Source organism: Argopecten irradians, chromosome 12, assembly GCF_041381155.1.
Source record: "Argopecten irradians isolate NY chromosome 12, Ai_NY, whole genome shotgun sequence".
Taxonomy (NCBI): domain Eukaryota; kingdom Metazoa; phylum Mollusca; class Bivalvia; order Pectinida; family Pectinidae; genus Argopecten; species Argopecten irradians.
Window position 1 is genome coordinate 38,033,347 of NC_091145.1, and position 20,595 is coordinate 38,053,941.

The 20,595-nt window shown below is 33.2% G+C and overlaps 1 protein-coding gene across 1 annotated transcript in view; it reads right to left on the reverse strand.

The window, feature by feature from the left end:
- Positions 1-5,937: 5,937 nt before the first annotated feature.
- Positions 5,938-20,595, reverse strand: part of LOC138336495 (fibropellin-1-like) — an 81,142-nt gene continuing 66,484 nt past the window's right edge. The window contains exons 27-35 of the mRNA XM_069285993.1: positions 20,295-20,461; positions 17,788-17,872; positions 17,299-17,409; positions 14,740-14,853; positions 13,767-13,894; positions 12,363-12,480; positions 7,449-7,618; positions 6,392-6,473; positions 5,938-6,132 (exon numbers count right to left, since the gene is read on the reverse strand). Of these exons, the coding sequence (XP_069142094.1) occupies positions 6,125-6,132; positions 6,392-6,473; positions 7,449-7,618; positions 12,363-12,480; positions 13,767-13,894; positions 14,740-14,853; positions 17,299-17,409; positions 17,788-17,872; positions 20,295-20,461 (983 nt within the window). The 3' untranslated portion in view covers positions 5,938-6,124. The remainder of the gene's footprint in view (positions 6,133-6,391; positions 6,474-7,448; positions 7,619-12,362; positions 12,481-13,766; positions 13,895-14,739; positions 14,854-17,298; positions 17,410-17,787; positions 17,873-20,294; positions 20,462-20,595) is intronic.

The following is a 20,595-nucleotide window of genomic DNA, read 5'->3' on the forward strand; positions in this document are numbered from 1 at the left end:
ACGGTATTTTTTCTTTATAAAAAACAAGAGTAGACGAATTATTATCTTTCTTCAGTTATAAAAGTTTACTTACTTTAACACCATTTCCATTTACTTCAAGACGGAAATATTCAAAAATCATTAATTGCGTCCCGAGAAACTTTCGTGGCACTATGTCCTATATAAAATGAAGTACTGATTAAGCATGCACTGAAAGCAAAATAAATTATCTAATATATTTTTTCTGTCTTAATTAGTCTTTCACATGATTAAACACCGATGCGGCTTTCAATTATAATTTGGTTATTCTACATGCAGAGTATTACCTGATGCTTTAGAGTTCATATTGCGTTATGTAGTCGTCTCATGTTTAATATTATTAAATAGCAAATTCGCAAAATAAATAGCACAGTTGGTGTTTGTCAGGGGGCAGCAATTCAACTAATTATTTTTCGCAACATCCTTTCAAATCATCTATCTATTCCTTGGTATGTCTAATACTGAGCAGGATATTTTATCTAATATTGCAGATTATTTAAAATTAGTAGATATAATGCTGAATATTGTATATACCTCCATTATACCACCTCTCATTGCTCGAAATGGATTCTGACTTGACCTTAATTTCAGGTCATAATATTGCGAACTGACACAAAACATCTACATTCTGTATATGTCACCCGAGGAATTGACACCACCTTGTTTTGATTGCAACAACAGCCATGAAAAATGGAAAGTTATAAATATGAAACCCATTCTTCTGTCTTTGGTTTCACCTTGTTTTTTAATGTGCCTATAGTTGAATGTGTGTGTCTATCGTTACAAAGACAGAAAGTTGTGACAATTTCGAAGCCATAACTATTTTATAAACATGAGAAAGGAATAATTTTATGTGACATCTAATGTTCTTCCTGTACATTCCAGACAGTCTATGCATTTAGATGTGTTCAGATGTTGTTTTAATTATGAGCAAAGCATTGTGTATTATCGTACTTTTAATGTAGATTGTGTTTTGTACTGTCACATTATTCCGTAACTGTGCATATGACTCACTGGACAGTGGTCATCACAGAACATTGTGTGACATGTCTGGACGTCCAGAGGGTCAATTGTCCGCTGTAGGACATTAATCACTTATTCACCTGTCGGATATATACAGTATACATGTACAGGCTAACTGCTATAGCCACGGAATACGTGCACAGAAAACAAACGTTTAGGGAATTATACTTGAAAAGACTTTTGTCATTAATCTATTACGCACCACAATGAGTGGATTCCACATAAACCTCGAATTAACTTAAAAATAAAAATTTTTCTGTTATAATTCAATAACATGGCGTCTATTTGATTTAATCAGTGAATCAAAGACTACATTATACAAACGGATATATTATTTTGTTAACATTATGGGATGATAACGGAGGAAAGGCTAATCAATATCCCCAATGCAAGCAATATTGATTTATAATTTCATCTTGAAACTCCATTTCCATTGACTTAGATTTATCATATAGAGATTTGATAGAAAAAAAAACCTGGCTGGATAAGACAGAATTTTAAATATCAACTTGGATAGATTGATACGCTACTTGTATTACACAAAGTTTGTAGTACCGGATCTGACTCGTATCATTTGGAACCTTATTTAAACGATGGAATTCTCTATACGATATTTCCGGGTTTAAAAGTAGCTAGATAATGTAATGGAGAACCACATACACGTATCATGTTGTTGGATGAACTAGATTGTTGACAGCGGCTCCGGAATAATATAAGGGCGTTATAAATACAAGACAAAGTATCAACAGTTAAGGATTTACTTGGATAGATTGTTTATGTCTTGGATTGTACTCTAAGTAACCAGGAAGCAGTTATGCTGGGAGTTCAATTAAAATTCCATGTAGGTTTTTATCTCCATTACATACAAATCTAAACTAAACTTTATACATGTAATTCCGTTAACTCAAGATCTTCTCTTAAGGATGTACTCCTCTGAGAAGTCAAAATTTTCTTGTTTTAAACTTTTTTTCTCATATAGATTTTTGGAAAGAGGAGTTCATAGCATGAAAGAAAATGGAAGAAAAAACATATGTCCGTGTGCTCGTTTTTGAGCTACAATGTACACTTGTATTGTCACTCAAAGATACCAAAATGACAAAATAGTGGATTTTATTGGAATTTCGCCGTTTTGACCACATACACTAGAATTTAAAGCCATAATTCCCTAATGAGGTGTTTGATATGTATGGATGTTTGTAGACTTTATTTCAAATAGTCTTCATTAAAAATATACCAGTTATGATTAATAAGAGTCATATTTTTTCTCAAAATAACAACATATGCTACCCCTACCCCTTAATTTTGAGCTCCAAAATGCACCATTTTTAGCCATTTTTGTCAAATTTAATCCTTTATAGAAAAAGTTCTGGTATTAAACTTTTGTCAATAGTTTGCATATCAATAGGGAAAGGGTTGTTCTTTCTAAATCAGGCAGAAAAATGAGGGGTCCGTGTGCTTACTTTTTTGCCCCATTTAAATATATGTTATTTTTCAATATTTTTGACTAAAAAATAAAAGTGCTCAAATTACCATTAAATGTAAAAATAAAGTGACAAAAGTGTATCATTTCACACATTAATGTTCAATATTTTAATTAACATGAACCCAGTGAAGATTTACAGCAAAAATTGACTTGATACAGCTGAAAATGCTGACGCGGTGATGATTTAAGTAAAAACAATTTAAGTAAAAAATGGGAAAACGGTGGCTCTTCTCAAAGCCAAAAAAGACACAATTTCAAAATGGCCGCCAAATGGGCCATTTCTAAATAAATAGAAATGTAATTTTTTGACAAAAGCTATAGACCACATGCTACAGATATTGATAAATCGTATTTGAAAATCTCATAACGTTTTTGATCTATGTCGAAACGAGATTTCAACGGGACTGAAACCACAGAAGAATACATCCTTAAGAATTCCAAATTAATTAATTTCATAAAATACACATCCAGTTAAGGAAATATCTTGTTATTTAAAACACAATGACACGTGTAATAATCTATGTAGTAATACTTTTATGATAGGAGTTGAATTTTTATGTTAAAAAATGAATGTCCCTTTAAAACAAAGATGCAACGATAAAAGGATGCGAGTACAACCCAAACTTTCAGTTAATATGGTTGACGAATGTCAGTGTACATGTACATTTATGTCACAAACAGTTCTTCGTTAATTCACTCTGACTCTAAAACAAATATACAGGAAAAACGTTATATAAATATTTCAAGATAGAAACACCGAGAACGGTATTAATATGCTTTGATCTAAGTATAAAACATCAAACATTTATATCTAAGCTAGGTGTATGAAGTAATTTAGCAAATAAAGTCATAGATACGATGGAGGGCGTCATACAACATTACATATGCATTTAAACGGTCGCGAGAAGTCAATTTAAAACCCAACATCTGTTAATAAACGATTGCTGTCATTGGTGGATTTACAAATATCTATGTAGGAATTTGTATTGAGAAGAAAACTAAACCAATGCTCTTTCTAATTGATACAGTAATATCGCCTACACAAATTATGAAGTAAAATGCATGTGAATCCCAAAACATTAATAAATAGAAAATGCAATTACAGTTTACAATCGATACTATTCCAAACCAGAAGAAAATCACATGGGTCAATGTCATATTGTTTTTCTGGAATGTCCAGTGCTGTCCCCAAGGCTTTTACCGCTCTATAATCCTGCATTTGTTTGATAATACATCTTATACATTAACATTTTGTTATGTTGCTTTCACAAGTAGGTAAATAATTTATTCTGACCCATCCAATTGATTTTGTTACTATACTCAAACAGATTAATTGAAATAGCGACATTTTTCCGCGGAAAATGATACTGCAAGGTTAAGTTAGGTAAAAGACGCTCAACCGCTGACAAATGTTTTTTTATCTCTAACAAAAACAGAAGCAGACGAATTAGTATTTTCTTCAGTTACAAAAGTTACTTACTTTACACCATTACCACCATTGAAAAGTTTGAGGTTCTAATTTTACTTAAAGATAAAAATATTATAAATTATTAATTGCATCCCGAAAAAAATCCAAGGGTATTATGTCCTATATGAAATGAGGTTCTGATTGCACATGTACCAAAGGCAAAATGATTTATTTCATATCATTTTTGTGCTAATAAGTCATATATATTCACGATTAAACACCAATTATTGTTCAAATGCTGAGTATCGTTTATGCCCTGTCGGCGGTGGAATATCTTTAACAATGATTATTAGTTTAAGCTAAACCTAGATAAAGATAGGGTATTGTAGATTACAAATATGATCATTGAAGACGTATCTTCATATTATATAATATGCTAAACGAAAGTGTTTTTTTTTTTTGAAAACTCATATTTTTGACTTTCTTAGAAAAATATGGTCCAACGCAACTGTCTTCATAAAAATATAAATGTCAAACACTACTTCCTTTCATGAAATCCCGGTGGTGAGAGTGCTTGTAATGTCCCATACAAGGTTTGTCTATCGGGATCATGTGGTACCACTGGACCTAACTAAAGCCCCATATATAGAATCAAACAAGGAATGTTCTTACCTCTAACACATTTTTTCACATTTATGGTAACTTCATAACCACGAATGGCAGAAAGTCTTAAAAATAACCTCTGCGAGATATTTTTCTTTACGTTCGTGTTAATGTCTGTTTCTTGCTTAAAAATTCAAGTACCTGGGTGGAATGTGTTAAATGTTCATAAATACAAAAGATATTGGGAATAATCATTAAATATTTTTATGTATTTTTGTGTTAATTAGACATATATGTATGCATGCATATAAACGATAAAGCATAAGTAATTGCCCAAATGATAAATAGTGTGTATTGTCTGTCGGCGATCACTCGATCCTGTTGTCCTTATGACGTCACAGGCCAGGTGTCACCGACTAGGAGTGAATGGTTTGGGACTTCAGGTGTGTTTTCGAGAAGTCGCATTATCTCTAATACCATAATCGCTATGAAAATCGGTCTTTCTCAATTCTGCGTTTATCCAATTATTCGACGCATTAATCGAGCATTAATTCATTTTGTTATATGTGAAATCATTCCGTGAAAACTTTAAGACGCATAGCCTCTGGTGTGCTAATGACATTCACAGCTTGGTAGATATCCAAATCTCACCTCTCGATTACACTAACGCACCGTATAATTAACACTATACATGATGTAATACTGCGATTATATGGCTGCCATCGTAAGGAACATAATCTAACAGTTATATTTTACCCTTAAAGGTAACAAATCACAAACTATTTTCATGTCCTCTTCCATAGCCCCTCCCCCTACTCACACATATTAACAGTCGGAGAACAGGTGGCGTTTTTGTAGCCCATTATATAATTTTCAATGATTGACACGAAAGTTGATATTCCAAACACAGACCATTTAAAGATAACAGCAAGATGCAATCGCTTGTCATTTTAGTAAAACTACCACAAATTCATTGCATGACCTGGAGATAAAAAAATCCATGTTCCTTGCGATGACATGCTATAAATCAACAAACAGTATGCTCTTAAGGAAACGTTGTCTAAACTACCAATACACACTAAACAATCTAATTACCGTGATAATATCATCAGCGCTCTCCTGGTAACATTTCGTGGAGTAGTATCACCAAAGTTAAAATATACAGAGAGAATGAAACGTCTGAGGTCAGGAGTTATCGGGTGATGGTTCCGGTTACAGTCATCTGTCTCAGAAATTAACTGTTTCACCAACAGCCAACTAAATACAAAACTACCTAAAAACTTTAAAATAAGACGCGGCCTATCGAAATAGCGTTTTAACAGATATTCTTAGTCCTTTACAACGGTGTGCAGCAAGGAACCTTCTAAGCATAGATAGCGGTGAAATAAAACAAAAACAATAATCATGTTGCATTCTGTTTAATATAATTTTAAAGATATGATTGAAAAAGGAGTATGTTACAGTAAGAATTACGGATAACTATGATAATACATGTATATATTAATTGATATTGGAAAGAAAAACAACGTTTGTCATTGAAGCTGGCCCCTGATGTCAAAGGGCACGGTAGGTATTCGTCTTGGATGACTTCAAGGTGCTGAAATATATACAAAAAAAATGTGAAAGCTACAGCAATATACAACATTTTACCTAGATAAAGTTATAATGACATTAATTATGAATAAGTACGGAAGATCAACTGATGATCTTACAACAATAATTGACAATTTGTCATCGATTATGTTTAGAATATTTAGATATATTCAGAGCACATAATAAAACCATTCACAAACAAATCATACATTAAAAAAATCACAAGAATAACGAGTCAGCAGAGTTTGTACAATTGTACTTACAACAGGTGCCTCTAGTTATTCGAACATTATCAATCGCTATGTCACCATCAGTTGATTCACCCTTCCATCCGACAATGTAAATCTGTAATAAAGGCAGCAAAAACTACAAATGTTTTTAAACCCCGTAAGCAATCCGACTCTGTAACTCTAGATGGCATTTGACTAGAGAGAATAGGACGGGACAGGAAATGGCAGGATAATACTAGATATTACCTTCAGATCAGCATATTTCATCTAGGTTTCGTCCTCTCAATAAAACCCCCCTTTTTCATCACCTGTTAACTGTTAACCTTTTCTAAATCTTCTCTTTTCCTCATCTTCTTCTGTGTGTAAGTGAGTGTATGTGCATTGTAAGATTGGCTTTGTATGTCTCTTACAGTATTGTAATAAATGGATATAAAAATTAGCCGACGTCTGTCAGAGCTTGTGTCATTTATTTGTATTCTTTCATAAACGACTTGCATTAAAAAGCACTACAAGAAAAAAAAGTGTTTTAATGTCATCTAAATATGACGATTCTGTGTTGTCGATTCCATTTTTCTAGTCTAGTAAATGTACTAAAGACATGCTACTAGATTCGCGCCTAATTGGCATACTTAGCAAACATATTGTATTTGTTTGTTTTCCCTAGGTAGTAATTATATATAAGTCCTTTTAACAGCCAGGTGTAAGTGAGGACTACCTCCCGTGTATGTGATGTCTTGCGTGTGTGAAGTACAAGGTGCATGTTTTGGGAGACTGTGGTACATTCGTATTGTGTCTTCTTTTATAGAGCTATATCCCTGAAGCATGCCGCAGTTAATAGAATATATTTTTTCCGATATTTATTTCATATCTGTATCATGATTGATTAAGATTGCAATAGTTATAATGCAAGTTAATTTACAATGTTCGGAATCCGATTTAAAAACAAAGGATATTACTTATATAAGTAAATAAAAATGGCGGGTTTCTTTAAATGCATTTAAAAATTGTGGAAAAATAATCATATTGGTGAATAATAAATCTGATGAATTTCAATGTGAGCAGTGATCTGACGAATTAATGAATTAATTACCGATGTGAAAGCTCCAGCTGGGATAGGGATGGTTGCTGTCCGCCAGTCCTCGCTCTGGAAGTAGGACAACTCCCAAATCAGGGTGACGGGATACGGTCTAGATGCGTATACTTGGAGAAGGTATGGTTCTCCCCGCATCCGGTATTTAAACTCAAGGCACTTTTCAACAACTGCAAAACATTGGGAAAACACCAATGGAGTGCTCTGACATTTTGAGTTAGATTTAAAATAAAGTAACATGTTTTCTAAAAGCTGAGTGAAACCATACACTTCAAAATTCAAAAACGTATTAAAGAAACAATGGCAGTAGCATTATGCCAATTTAACAGGATTGGTAAAATAAATAGGAATAATGATAATATCTGTCTATATCAGGGAGTTACAGTTACCTCCCCTCACCTATAATGAACCCCGCCATGTACATATGTTTCATTTGTATTTTGTTTGTTTGTATCACCCGTATCAGGAGAAGATTAACACTAGTTTGTATCACCCGTATCAGGAGAAGATTAACACGATGGCTGATGTCCAATCCTATTGACAAATTAATATATTGTTATCAATGAAATATTTAACAAATGGATATTGAAATGATGAAATATATTTGATTTGGCAATCAGTAATAATAATGATTTTACAATGAAATAACAGTTCAACATCACTGTCAAAGTGGAATAATTTCGTTTTTAGTATTACTGATACAACGAATATATCCACGAATGTACATATCACATCTTTACTTCAAAATACCGGTAATACCACAAACAATTTGAAAACTAAAATTTGTCAGTGTTTGCAGTATACACATAACACAAATGTTAGAATAAATCTGGTCGACCGCAGTGTTTTTTTCATGACTTTGGGAATGGGGCCCATGGCTTTGAACTTGAGAAAATGTGCGAAGAAACCGATATGCTTTGAGGAAAATAATACAATATAAAAGAAAGCATTATGAATAGGGTTATTAATTTCCAGACTAGTGCAGTTTATGTATTTTTCTGACACAAATACACCAATATATAAAGTCTTACCAACTATGTTCATCAAAATGTTTTAATAGTTTTCGTGTAACTTTAATTTTGGGAAATTCAAAGATAATATTAAGAGATTTTGCCAACGGAAATTGAAAGAAACTCGGCCACAACTCATGCTGAAAAGCCCTGAAGATCGGATCATGTTTATGAAAAAGTATTACATACAAAACACTTAAGCACTATTCTCAATCGTTTATGGAAATTAAAGTAATTCTTTTTTTTGACTTTTACTTGACATGTGTTCTGCTCAAATTATCTCGGAAATAATACTGAAAATCGATTTTAAATAAATCAGTAAGGTTACTTTTTAGATATATAATTTCATTTTATTATTACTTTTACAAGCTAACCGATACTTACATTATATATATAATTGGCTTCTTAGGTAAAATATGTGTTTTCGTTTAAATATCACATACAGTGTATTTAAGGATTAACTTGAATAGATTTTTTATGTTATGGAGATATAACACAAAAATCTGAGTGTACTCTAAATAAACCGCGAAGCGGTTTATGATGAGAGTACACTCAGATTTTTGTGTTATATCTCCATAACATAAAAAATATATTCAAATTAATCCTTATAATTCAATTTACTAAAGATAATCTCTTCAATATTCAAAAATCATTTTGGAACTCTTTTGTCTATGAAATCATTACGCCGTCACCTTAGCCAATCAGAAGCAACGTTATAAACGGCGACGCCATTTTTTCCTTTATGGGCTGATAAAGTAAATTTTTAAGCCAATGAAAATGCTCGTAACAAGCAAAATTGAATTATATAACAATAATGACAATAAAAAAGCTAACCGAATTTTATAACATATATAATTCATTTTTCACAAAAAAATAATACGGGCAGAAACGTTATGATATATACACGTGCATATCAAAAGGTCTCCAATACTTTAAAATGACATACGTATCAAATTACTAGTAAACGTTTCTGTCATAATTTGCGTGCCCCGGTGTTTTGGCTGAGGTGATCAAGATTGCATTTTACGGCCTCGGAATAGCAGTTGAAACTGCTTGTTTTACACATGTTCATAGAAATTTAACTGTCGAAAACAGATATATCTAGATTTAATATCCCATGAAAAGTTACATAATATAAGACCACGATCGAGAGCATCGTGACTAGCGATAGGCCAAGGTCGTCTCCTTGCAGGCGGTGTATGGGATTCGCAAATTATTTAGTCTAGATGAAATAAATGATTATTCTAATTACTGGTTTATGTAAATAATGAATGTACTTGCAATATTTCCAACGTTGGACATTTTTATTTTGCTATAATTAATATCGATGCTGCTATCGTTTTTGCGATGAGATGAGATGAGGAGGTTTTGCAGAGTTATCTCTGTTTTCCCTGTCGACACCAAAATAAAACTTGTATTGTAAGATAGTGACCGTGCATTCTGTTTATCCTGTAACTTTTTCATTATACATACAGAAGATGGTATTCAAAACGAAAGCAAATTGTCTGTTATTTACACGATTTCGCTTAAAGCGGAACGCTTCTTTGATGATCAATAAAAGTTGCATTCACTAAACCGAATGAGTGTGTACTCCTTTTTACTACCGTGGGAAATATGTAAGCGACGTCATTCCGATGATTGTGACGTCACTGTTTGGCGGGACTGACTGCCGTTTCATTCACTCCTACTAAAAGTGACGTCACTGGAATGTTGGGGTTCAAGTCAACAAATTTAGAAATTGAATCAAACGAAAGAAATTAAACATTTAATTACTGAAATCGTAATATTTTCCTATTGCAACTATTACAGGAAATTCTTATTATACGATATCGGGTTTTGTGCCCGACTAATGTCGATATTACAGCTAAAAATGCATTGTTTCTTGATATTATTCCGCTCCTTTTGTTGATTTTAAATTCGTAAAATGAACTTAACCCGCGAAGGGCGTCAGAACGCTTGTTTTCAACGTGAATAAACACCGTAGTGATAAAGACCTTCCAAGTGAAAATTTGCATCAGGGAAATTGGGACACAAAAAGACGATTTTCTCCAAAAGTAAGTAAGTTACACTACATTAATTTTGCTGGAACACTTAAAAAATCGTTCTGATTTCAGAAAAATTGGAATTATGAAGATATCTCTTACAGTATTTTTATTATTATTATTATATATAATGTAAGTTAACAAGCTAACCGATACTTACATTATATATATCATTGGCTTCTTAGGTAAAATATGTGTTTTCGTTCAAATATCACATACAGTATATATAACAATAATGACAATAAAAAAACTAACCGAATTTTATAACATATATATGTATGATTCCTTTTTCACAAAAAAATAATACGGGCAGCCACTTGAAACGTCATGATATACACGTGCATATCAAAAGGTCTCCAATACTTTCAAATGACATACGTATCAACTTACTAGTAAACGTTTCGGTCATATTTTGCGTGCCCCTGTGTTTTGGCTGAGGCGACCAAGATTGCATTCTACGGTCTCTGAATAGCAGTTGAAACTGCTTGTTTTACACATGTTCATCGAAATTTAACTGTCGAAAACAGATATATCTATATTTAATATCCCATGAAAAGTTACATAATATTAAGACCACGATCGAGAGCATCGTGGGTAGCGATAGGCCATGGACGTCTCCATGCAGGCGGGCGGTGTATGGGATTTGTAAATTATTGAGTCTAGATGAAATAAATGATTATTCTAATTACTGGTTTATGTAAATAATGAATGTACGTGCAATATTTCCAACGTTGGACTTTTTTTATTTTGCTATGATTAATATCGATGCTGCTATCGTTTGTGCGATGAGATGAGATTAGGAAGTTTTGCCAAGTCATCTCGGTTTTCCCTGTCGACACCAAAGTAAAACTTGTATTGTTAGATAGTGACCGTGTATTCTGTTTATCCTGCAACTTTTTCATTATACATACAGAAGATGGTATTCAAAACGAAAGCAAATTGCCTGTTATTTACACGATTTCGCTCAAAGCGAAACGCTTCTTTGATGATCAAGAAAACATGCATTCACTAAACCGAATGAGTGTATACCCCTTTTTACTACTGCGGGAAATATGTAAGCGACGTCATTCCGATGATTGTGACGTCACTGTTTGGCGGGACTGACTGCCGTTTCATTCACTCCTACTAAAATGACGTCACTGGAATGTTCGGGATGAAGTCATCAAATTTAGAAATTGAAACAAACGAAAGAAATTTAACATTTATTTACTCATACCGTTATATTTTTCTATCGTAACTATTACAGGAAATTCTTAATATCCGGTATCGAGTTCTGTGCCCGACTAATGTCGATATAAGAGCTGAAAATGCATTGTTTCTTGATATTGTTCCGCTTCTTTTGTTGACTTTAAATTCGTAAAATGAACTTAACCCACGAAGGGCGTCAGAACGCTTGTTTTCAACGGGAATAAACACCGTAGTGATAAAGACCTTCCAAGTATGGCAACAGTGAATATTTGCATCCGGGAAATAGGGACACAAAAAGACGATTTTCTCCAAAAGTAAGTAAGTTACACTAAATAAATTTTGCTGGAACACTTAAAAAATCGTTCTGATCTCCGAACAATTAGAATTATGAAGATATCTCTTACAGTATTTTTATTATTATTATTATATATAATGTAAGTTAATAATTACTTTTATAATAACAACAAATTGGATTCAGCTGTGATTATCTCTTAGTCAGTATTTCTGTTTGGCCACTGACTGTTCCACTTTTAAAAATACTATTTGACGTGCGCTTCTTTCAGACCATGCTAAAATTAAATAATCCCAGATTATAAGAAATAGAAATTAATGTAACATATGAAAATAAAGATATTTTGTTGTAACAATCTACAAAGAATTTATTTGTGACGTACTTGGCAAGTCGCTTCCAATAAGTATAGCGTACGTATAAGAGTCCATCTCACTGGTATCAACGTACACGAATGTGTCACCGTCAGGTCCCATGCTGGTGTTAGGTTTGTCCTCTGGAACCTTTCATACAAAACATACAATAGGTCATCACCACTCATTGTATACACTTTGAAATATCGATTAGAAGTCTTAGCATCCTTACAGAAAAATGTATTGCCTGTAACAGATTCTATAATTCTGACATTTCCAACAAATTGGTCCAAGAAGCTATGATAAATGCATTTCTTATAACATTCACCGTATTTTCACTTGTATTGACCGCCATTTTAAATTTGAATAGGGGTATTGAGGTTTTTTGAAATTTAGGAGTAATCTAAATGTGAACGCAAAACAAGCGGAAAGAAGTAAGCCTCATTTCCATTATGCGTTTCGATAAATATAATTTTTGTGTTTTGTTACGTTTAAACCCAGCGACAAATAACCGGGCGCTGCCAGCAACATGGCGGACATACGGATCTCGTATGAGGTCGCATATCCACCCAATGTAATCAGGTGGGATAAGACCTCATATACCTGTAGAGAACCACGTGACTCTATACCGGGAACTGCTCTTGTGAAAAGTCAGAGTTTTCTGGTAACTAACTCTTTTTCTTCTGATATACATTTTTAGAAATAGGTATTCATAATTCATTAAAATGTAATTATGATAATATATATATGGCTGTGTGCTTCATTTTGAGCTTTTATGAATCAAAGATAGCTATTTGATTTTAATTGAGATTTTACCAGAATTTCACTGTATTGAGCATACACACGACAAACTAAAGCAATATTTTGCAAATTTATTGTCTGATAAGCATATATATTCGTAAAATTGCCAAATCCAATAATATTAATATTAATAAAATAATAATACCACACAGTAAACCTATTATTTCTGCTCAGAACAACTGTATTTGTTAGCCCTACCCCCTTATTTTTGAAGATGAAAATTCCTTTGTTTTTTCACAATTTTTGGCAGAATCAACGCCTGACAGAAAAAATTGTGATGACTAACTTTTTCTAAAATTTTGCAGTTCAAAAGACAATAAGTTGCTGTTTCTTAAACTATCATAAAATATTGGGTCCTTGTGCAATATGCACCTTTTCAAAACATTACTTCTTAATATTTCTCCAAATTTGTGTATAAAAATTTACATAATGTCCCTAAATGGTAGCTTGCTACAAATTGAGACAATTAGTTTTTGAAAATCACAAAAAATCTTTGATTATTGCTGAAACGAGACTTCAATGAGACCGAAACCAGAGCAGAGTAGATAACAACTTATACCCTATTATGGCATGTGAGTGTATTTTATTATAATGCTTTATCGTAACATTATAATGTATCAGTCAGTGGTACTTACAACTGATTGTTCCTCCCAGTCCGCGAAGTCATCAAACGGCCTATGTTCAACACCATCGAAATTCACACCCTGGACTAGCCTGCAGTTCGGCTCATCCGTCTCAAAAGAACAGGTCATAATGTCGAGATCTAACAGAAATAGACTAGTTTAATTAAAATGTATTTGCAACCTATTGAAATACTTTTGTAACACCAAATACACAGTTCTAGTACATAAAAATCTATAATATGGAGCCCAGTTTTATTATTATTCCTATCTAATGCCTCTCCATAATACCAGCTACGTTAGTACATAACATATATCGAACACGTAAAGGACTATATATGAATTTGGTCCATTTTGGCCCCCAAATCCGTCACTTTTTCAAAACTGTTAATCCTCTTTTTAATTGTTAGATTTGACATATTTACTATATCCATAATTCAAAGGTAAAGATAGTTATCCAATGTTGCAGTTTCAGTTAGCATGGTAACCACTCGGAATATGCAAAAATTAATAAGATATGAAAATTTGACAATGTGTGCCATTTTTGCAAAGTATTTAAGTCAGAAATCATTGACGGCATCCCTGAACAAACTTTGTATTTCTTGAACAAACTCGTTATTTCTCCTAAATATGTATTTGACGTGCAAACATATTATCAAGGATAGATGCGCTCTATAGTTTCATAGACAAAATCTTAGCAATATATAAAATACAACAAAATAATCACTAATTTAAATTTTAAAAAGTTCATAAATAATGGGGCCAAAGAGGGCCAAAACTATATATAGTCTTTCAAAAAATGAAAACAAGACTCTTTATTAAGAATGCTGATGTCTTTATATATATATATATAAATGTGTATGTTTGATGTTTGTAATTGACCAAACAGACAGAAATGATAGAATACCATTTCCTATTTAGGATACAAATGACAGAGGTCACCTGCTTCAGTAGCACTACGTTGCGGAGTGATACCAGCTATACTCACCCTCGTTTTCACAGTTGTTTCCTGAGTAACCAGGAGCACACTGGCATGTAAAACTGCCATCAGATTCCGGTTCGCATGTTCCGTCATTTTGACATGTGTCCGGGAAACACGGATCTAAAACACAAATATTTGTCCAGTTGAAACTTTGGGTGTCACGTGTATTAATTTATATAAAAGAAATACCTTATCATAGCTGATAAAACTTATTATGGCTTTATAACCGTAGCACCATCCACATAGATTATACTTCTGAAGAACGTGTGTCGTTATACAATAAATTATCTGAATTAAGATATGTATAACAACATTTAGTATACTAAATATACATATACAATTACAAAGTTTGATAACCATAAAAAACTATATTTTTCTCCAAAGATTCGAAAGGTTTGAAAAACTAATTTATCAAATATAGTGATTCATGTTTCATCTTCACCTAAATATATCAACATACTGACTCAGCCTGCTGTGCTATGTGTTTTGTAATTTTGTTTTGTGTGATATGTAATTTATATGTCATGTCATCTTTGGTGTTTATGTTTTCATGTATTTGTAAATATGTTATATGCAAAAAATGAATAACAAATATACATACAAAGAAAACAATAAAAAAGGTAGTTATACATAACATCTTAAGGGCGATATTTATATCATTCTGTGTTGAGACAATTTTATAATAGAAACATCAAAAATAGTCCCAATATAGGGTACTGTAACGGAACTAATTGCAGAAGCGCCTTGATGTCGTGTTTTTATACTTTTATACATTAAACCTTAATTTCACCATCTAGAATTAAGGAGTTCTATTTTACACGTTTTTGTTTCCGATTGCTCGGACGCAAAAATAAGCTGGTTTAGAGTATTGTGGTACTTACAACACAGAAGGTTCCACTCAAATCGGAAATGGAACCTTAAACCGGAAATGGATAGCTGTAAGTGTGAAGAAGTAATTCCTCGATACTTGGACTTTCTATGTTCAAGATACCTAAAATGTTTTCCCTAATTTTAATTTTGATACAATTTTTCACATAGACTGAAAATGTCCAGATGGTACTTGTGATGCATTGTAAATTGTGGACAAAATCTTAACATGGTAAAATGTGAGATCAAGCAAATATTAAATGTAAGTTTATTATCACAAAAATGTTTTTTTAAATGATTATTTTAAACAAAATGATCGAATTAAATTTTAAAGAAATGACTCCGATACAAAGTGTTTGATCTGTGGAAATGAAATATGGAAAAAAGAGGAGGAGGACTTTAAAGCAAACAATATAATAATACTAACATTAACAAAAGAAAAAGAAACAAAACAGATAAGATGGAGTAGCATTTGATTAATTTTCTCTTTTGAGTCCTAGTCTCTGGTCCGAGGATTTTGACTAACTCATACAAAATTGACCGATCGCAAACTGTCAATCAAACAGCACGTAACGTTGCATTTTGTATTATGTAATTTCATTGCAATCCATGCGAACGTTGCGGATGAGCAGAATTTAAAGATTTTTCTTAGATACGTTCCATATTGGGGGCAGATCCAGACTCATTTATATGACAATTCACGTCAATTTAATAGTTGTGGTATTTATTATTGTTAAGGTGGATTATACTTTTGAATGAAATAGCCTTACACGCGACATTTCAATGTGTTAACTCCTTCAGGGGGCACTGCGTCCATTACGGATTACTAGACCTCTTGAATACTATTATCCTGACAATATTATTATATTCGATATGCCTCAATAAAAACCTGACAATGATTTTTCTGATATTGACGATGCTTTTATTTTTTTTTAATTTGACCTTTTAGGGGAATTACGGCCATCATTGGGTGGGAAGATCAATTATCCATTGCATTTCAACGTTCTATTAGCTGCTAAAATGTGCAATGTCAAAACGGTTGGCATTTTGATAACTACTGCCGGACGAACTTGTGCTTTATCCGTCAATACGAAATGCTTTATCTGTCAATACAATCACATGAATTTTTGAATATATAACGGAACTTTTTCTATCTTGACCAAGAACTTGAACCTTCCGGTGAATGAAACGTTATTCAGTCCCGCTAAACCGTGACGTCACATTGACACGGCAAAGCCACGTCATCTCGGCTTTCCTAAGTCTCGCACCAAAATAAACCAGGTATTGAAAGATACTAAACATGTATTCTCTATACATATATATATGGCCGGGGTGCTCTTATCATTGAATATTTTACACGTCTAAATCTTTAAAGAAATCTAACCACATCGAAACCATTATGTAAATTGAACATTATTGAACGCACAAATGAAACAATATTACCAAAATCATCAATGTAATAATAGAATAATAGAGAAATGTGCATGGTGTTTTAAAGCACAGAAAATATCTAAATCTAAAGTCGAAATTAAAATTACGAAATCAACGTTCTTGACACTGAAACAAAGTTGCATGTATTTTAGGCCCATTGCATCTTAGATAATTTGGTACTATAATAGTCTCAGGAAAAAATAGATAATGTTTTGGGGGAACATGGCCATGATTATACATCAGATATATATTTATGTAAATACTTACCAATTTCAGAACAAGTATCACCCCGGAATCCAGCATAACAGGTACAGGTAAAACTGCGTGTGTTCCCAGTACATAGGCCGTTACTTCCACAGGGAGAGGACGCACACAAATCTGTAGATATGTATATCGTGCTTATTTCAAAACATGGTTTAAAAGGGTGTAAATGTAACATAACCACGAAATATGGATTTACTCCATTTGCGCGAACCATGGGTCGGCACATACGTGTAAGACGACGCACCACTGTTGTGTAATGGCAGGCAAGTAAAACTATTTAACATTAATACACATTACTTCTCTCGATTTCAATTGGAATTGATTTGTTTTTGATACACATGTATATATATACACATTTTAATGTGCTATTAGACTAAGGTTATCAATTTTGCTTTTTGGTCAAAGTATCGTTATTTGCACATGTTTAGTTATCTTTATCAACTGTTGTATTGCAAAGTGATCCGCCTGATTGGCATTAGAGAGTATACTCACTCAGACTGGAGCATGTTCCCAATGTCAGTTGGATATCATCGATTGACACCCTTCTCCATCGTCCTTGATACGCGACAATGGCGATCTGTAATATATGGCATTGGTTCTTCAACTCAAAGATAACGTGATAATGGGATATGCATAAACCTAATATTTGTAGACTTCTTAATAAAGCTATATAAGTAACGTGAAATGACAATTAGATTTGAAAACAATACAGATTTAAAGTATATAATATCTCAGAATTCCAAATGACCGAAGAGAACAAAGTATGACTCGTGTCCTATACAGGCCGCAACAGCACGATCAAGTAATGACAATCACTTAATAGTTCTATACCAAAACTGGATATTGAATGATATGCTACCATTTATGATCTTTCTTGTTATGTTTTTCGTCAATCTCATTTGATGTCACTATCCCACGTGACCTCTTATAATACAATGATCGGCTGCTAAAAGTTGATTGACAAAACGTTGATTGACCAATTTTACAGTACATTACAACATTCAAGTCATTTGGCTTCGTAACGCATAACAACTTTGCTCAAGCGTTTAGAAAATGCCGTTATTAGTATTCTTCAAACCTAGCAAAATGATAGGCAGGCAGCTAGGTATTAAGTTATTTTGCTTTTCTGTCTGGGGTGACCGAGTGGTTAAGATGTCCCGACATATTACCACAAGCCCTCCACCTCTGGGATGCGGGTTCGAATCCCATGTGGGGCAGTTGCCAGGTACTGACCGCTGGCCGGTGGTTTTTTCCGGGTACTCCGGCTTTCCTCCACCAACAAACCTGGCACGTCCTTACATGACCCTGGCTGTTAATAGGACGTAAAACTAAACAAACCAAACCAAACCAAACCAAAGCTTTTCTGTCGCTAGAGCAAAAAGAATCATTTCATTAAGTGAACGCTGCAATTACAAAGACGTAACGATAAGAGCAGTGCAGCCGGTACAGATATTAAGACATCGTATCTTAACTAAAAACTAAAAGACATTCGTCGGACTTTGAAAACTCTCAGTTTTATGATAACATCGCAAACTTCTTTTCCGAAATGAGGAATATATAAGCAATCATATGGTTTGATATTTGTTTGATATTTACATAGTCAATTGCTCGGAAAATATCCTGATACATTTAGCCGCGCTCATCTTAATTTTAGATGTTCAAACTAGACTTTTTTATTATTATTATTTACTACTTATAATGAAAAAGAAAACAAAGTAAAATATTAGACACATTGTATCAATTTGAAATTTTATTTGCAAACTGTATGAAACCGCGTATCGATTTCTCACAAAGGTTTTCGAATGAAATTTATATAGCGGATTCAAAAAGTTTGAAAACAAAATTTCTTTCATAACACGATGAAATTAGAATATAGTGATATCAATGTCTATAATTAATATTATAGACTAGATCTGATAAACAAAATACGTTTACACGCACGATTTTCATCGGTTTTCCAAGTGCTTTTTATCCAATCAATACACAACGTCAATGTTTTGTGTTGACGTTATGATGACGGATTTCAGGGATTTTTCTTCCATTTAAGCGTTGATGCTCAAAATTAATTTTATATTATATTTACATATTAGGACATTCTACTGAAAGGTATATTATAAGAAAATAAAAAATAATACTACCTAAAATAAATTAGATAGATACTCTAAAATAAACAGAGCCAAAATATATATGTCCTTAGTTCTCTTTAGTTGTATTTCTTATAGTTCTTTATTGCTTTATTTTATTATAGCATATTGTAGATAATTGATGCTTCATATGTTAAAAGAATAATTGTTTGCTAGAGATAAATGTAATACATAGGTAATTGCTTGTTTTAAAATAGTTTACTATAAAATGCTGAATCTATAGTTTAACCTTACTTTAAATTTATAGCTTGTTTGTTTATTTGTTTGTTTGATTAATTAACGTCCTATTAACAGCTATGGTCATGTAAAGACGGCCTCCAATGTATGCGGTGTGTTGCGTGCATGTTGTGCGAGGTGCGTGTTTTAGGAGACTGCGGTATATTCATGTTGTGTCTTCTTGTATAGTGGAACTGTTGCCCTTTTTATAGTGCTATATCACTGAAGCATACCGTCGAAGACACCAAGCAATACACTTTATAGCAATTCACATAAAAAAAACTGAAACAATTTTTAAATGCTCTGTGTAAGAAGATGGTAAATGTATCTTTCTCCATTTTGACACTTGCAATATTGTTACCACATTTTCGAAGAAAACAAAATATGCATGTTTATTTAACTCTTCAAGAACCGGTCTTTCACGTATCAAGCTTGCATCCAAGTTGTTCGGCCTTGGTATCGCAAATATTCTGTATTGAGATATTGGAGTTATCTACCCTTGGAAGTACGTATCGGTTCTGACGTCATGTGACATTTTACCTTTCAGATTGACGTGGATAATGACGTCATAATCGAGGTAATTCTGTAATGTGCAAAGACGGAATATAATTGCGAGAGAACGTTACTGTAATACCGAACCTGTAAAGACGCCACATCCACTTCCGCATAGATCCATGTCTGATGCTGGACAGAGGTAGGCGACCTCCACACACGAACAAAGTCGCCGTCGTGAAGCTCGTAAATACTAAGTGAGGCACGTCGTCTTTGGCTCATTTGATAATAAAACGAAAGGCATCTGTCTTCATCTGAAATTGTGATAGAACTTTTAGGGCAACTTCTCTTCACATACAAATAGGTGGAGCGTTTGCATAGGTGTCAGATTTAAAAGATCATATACTCCTTCGATATTAACATGTTCGGCGCCTGTGAGCTACGATAT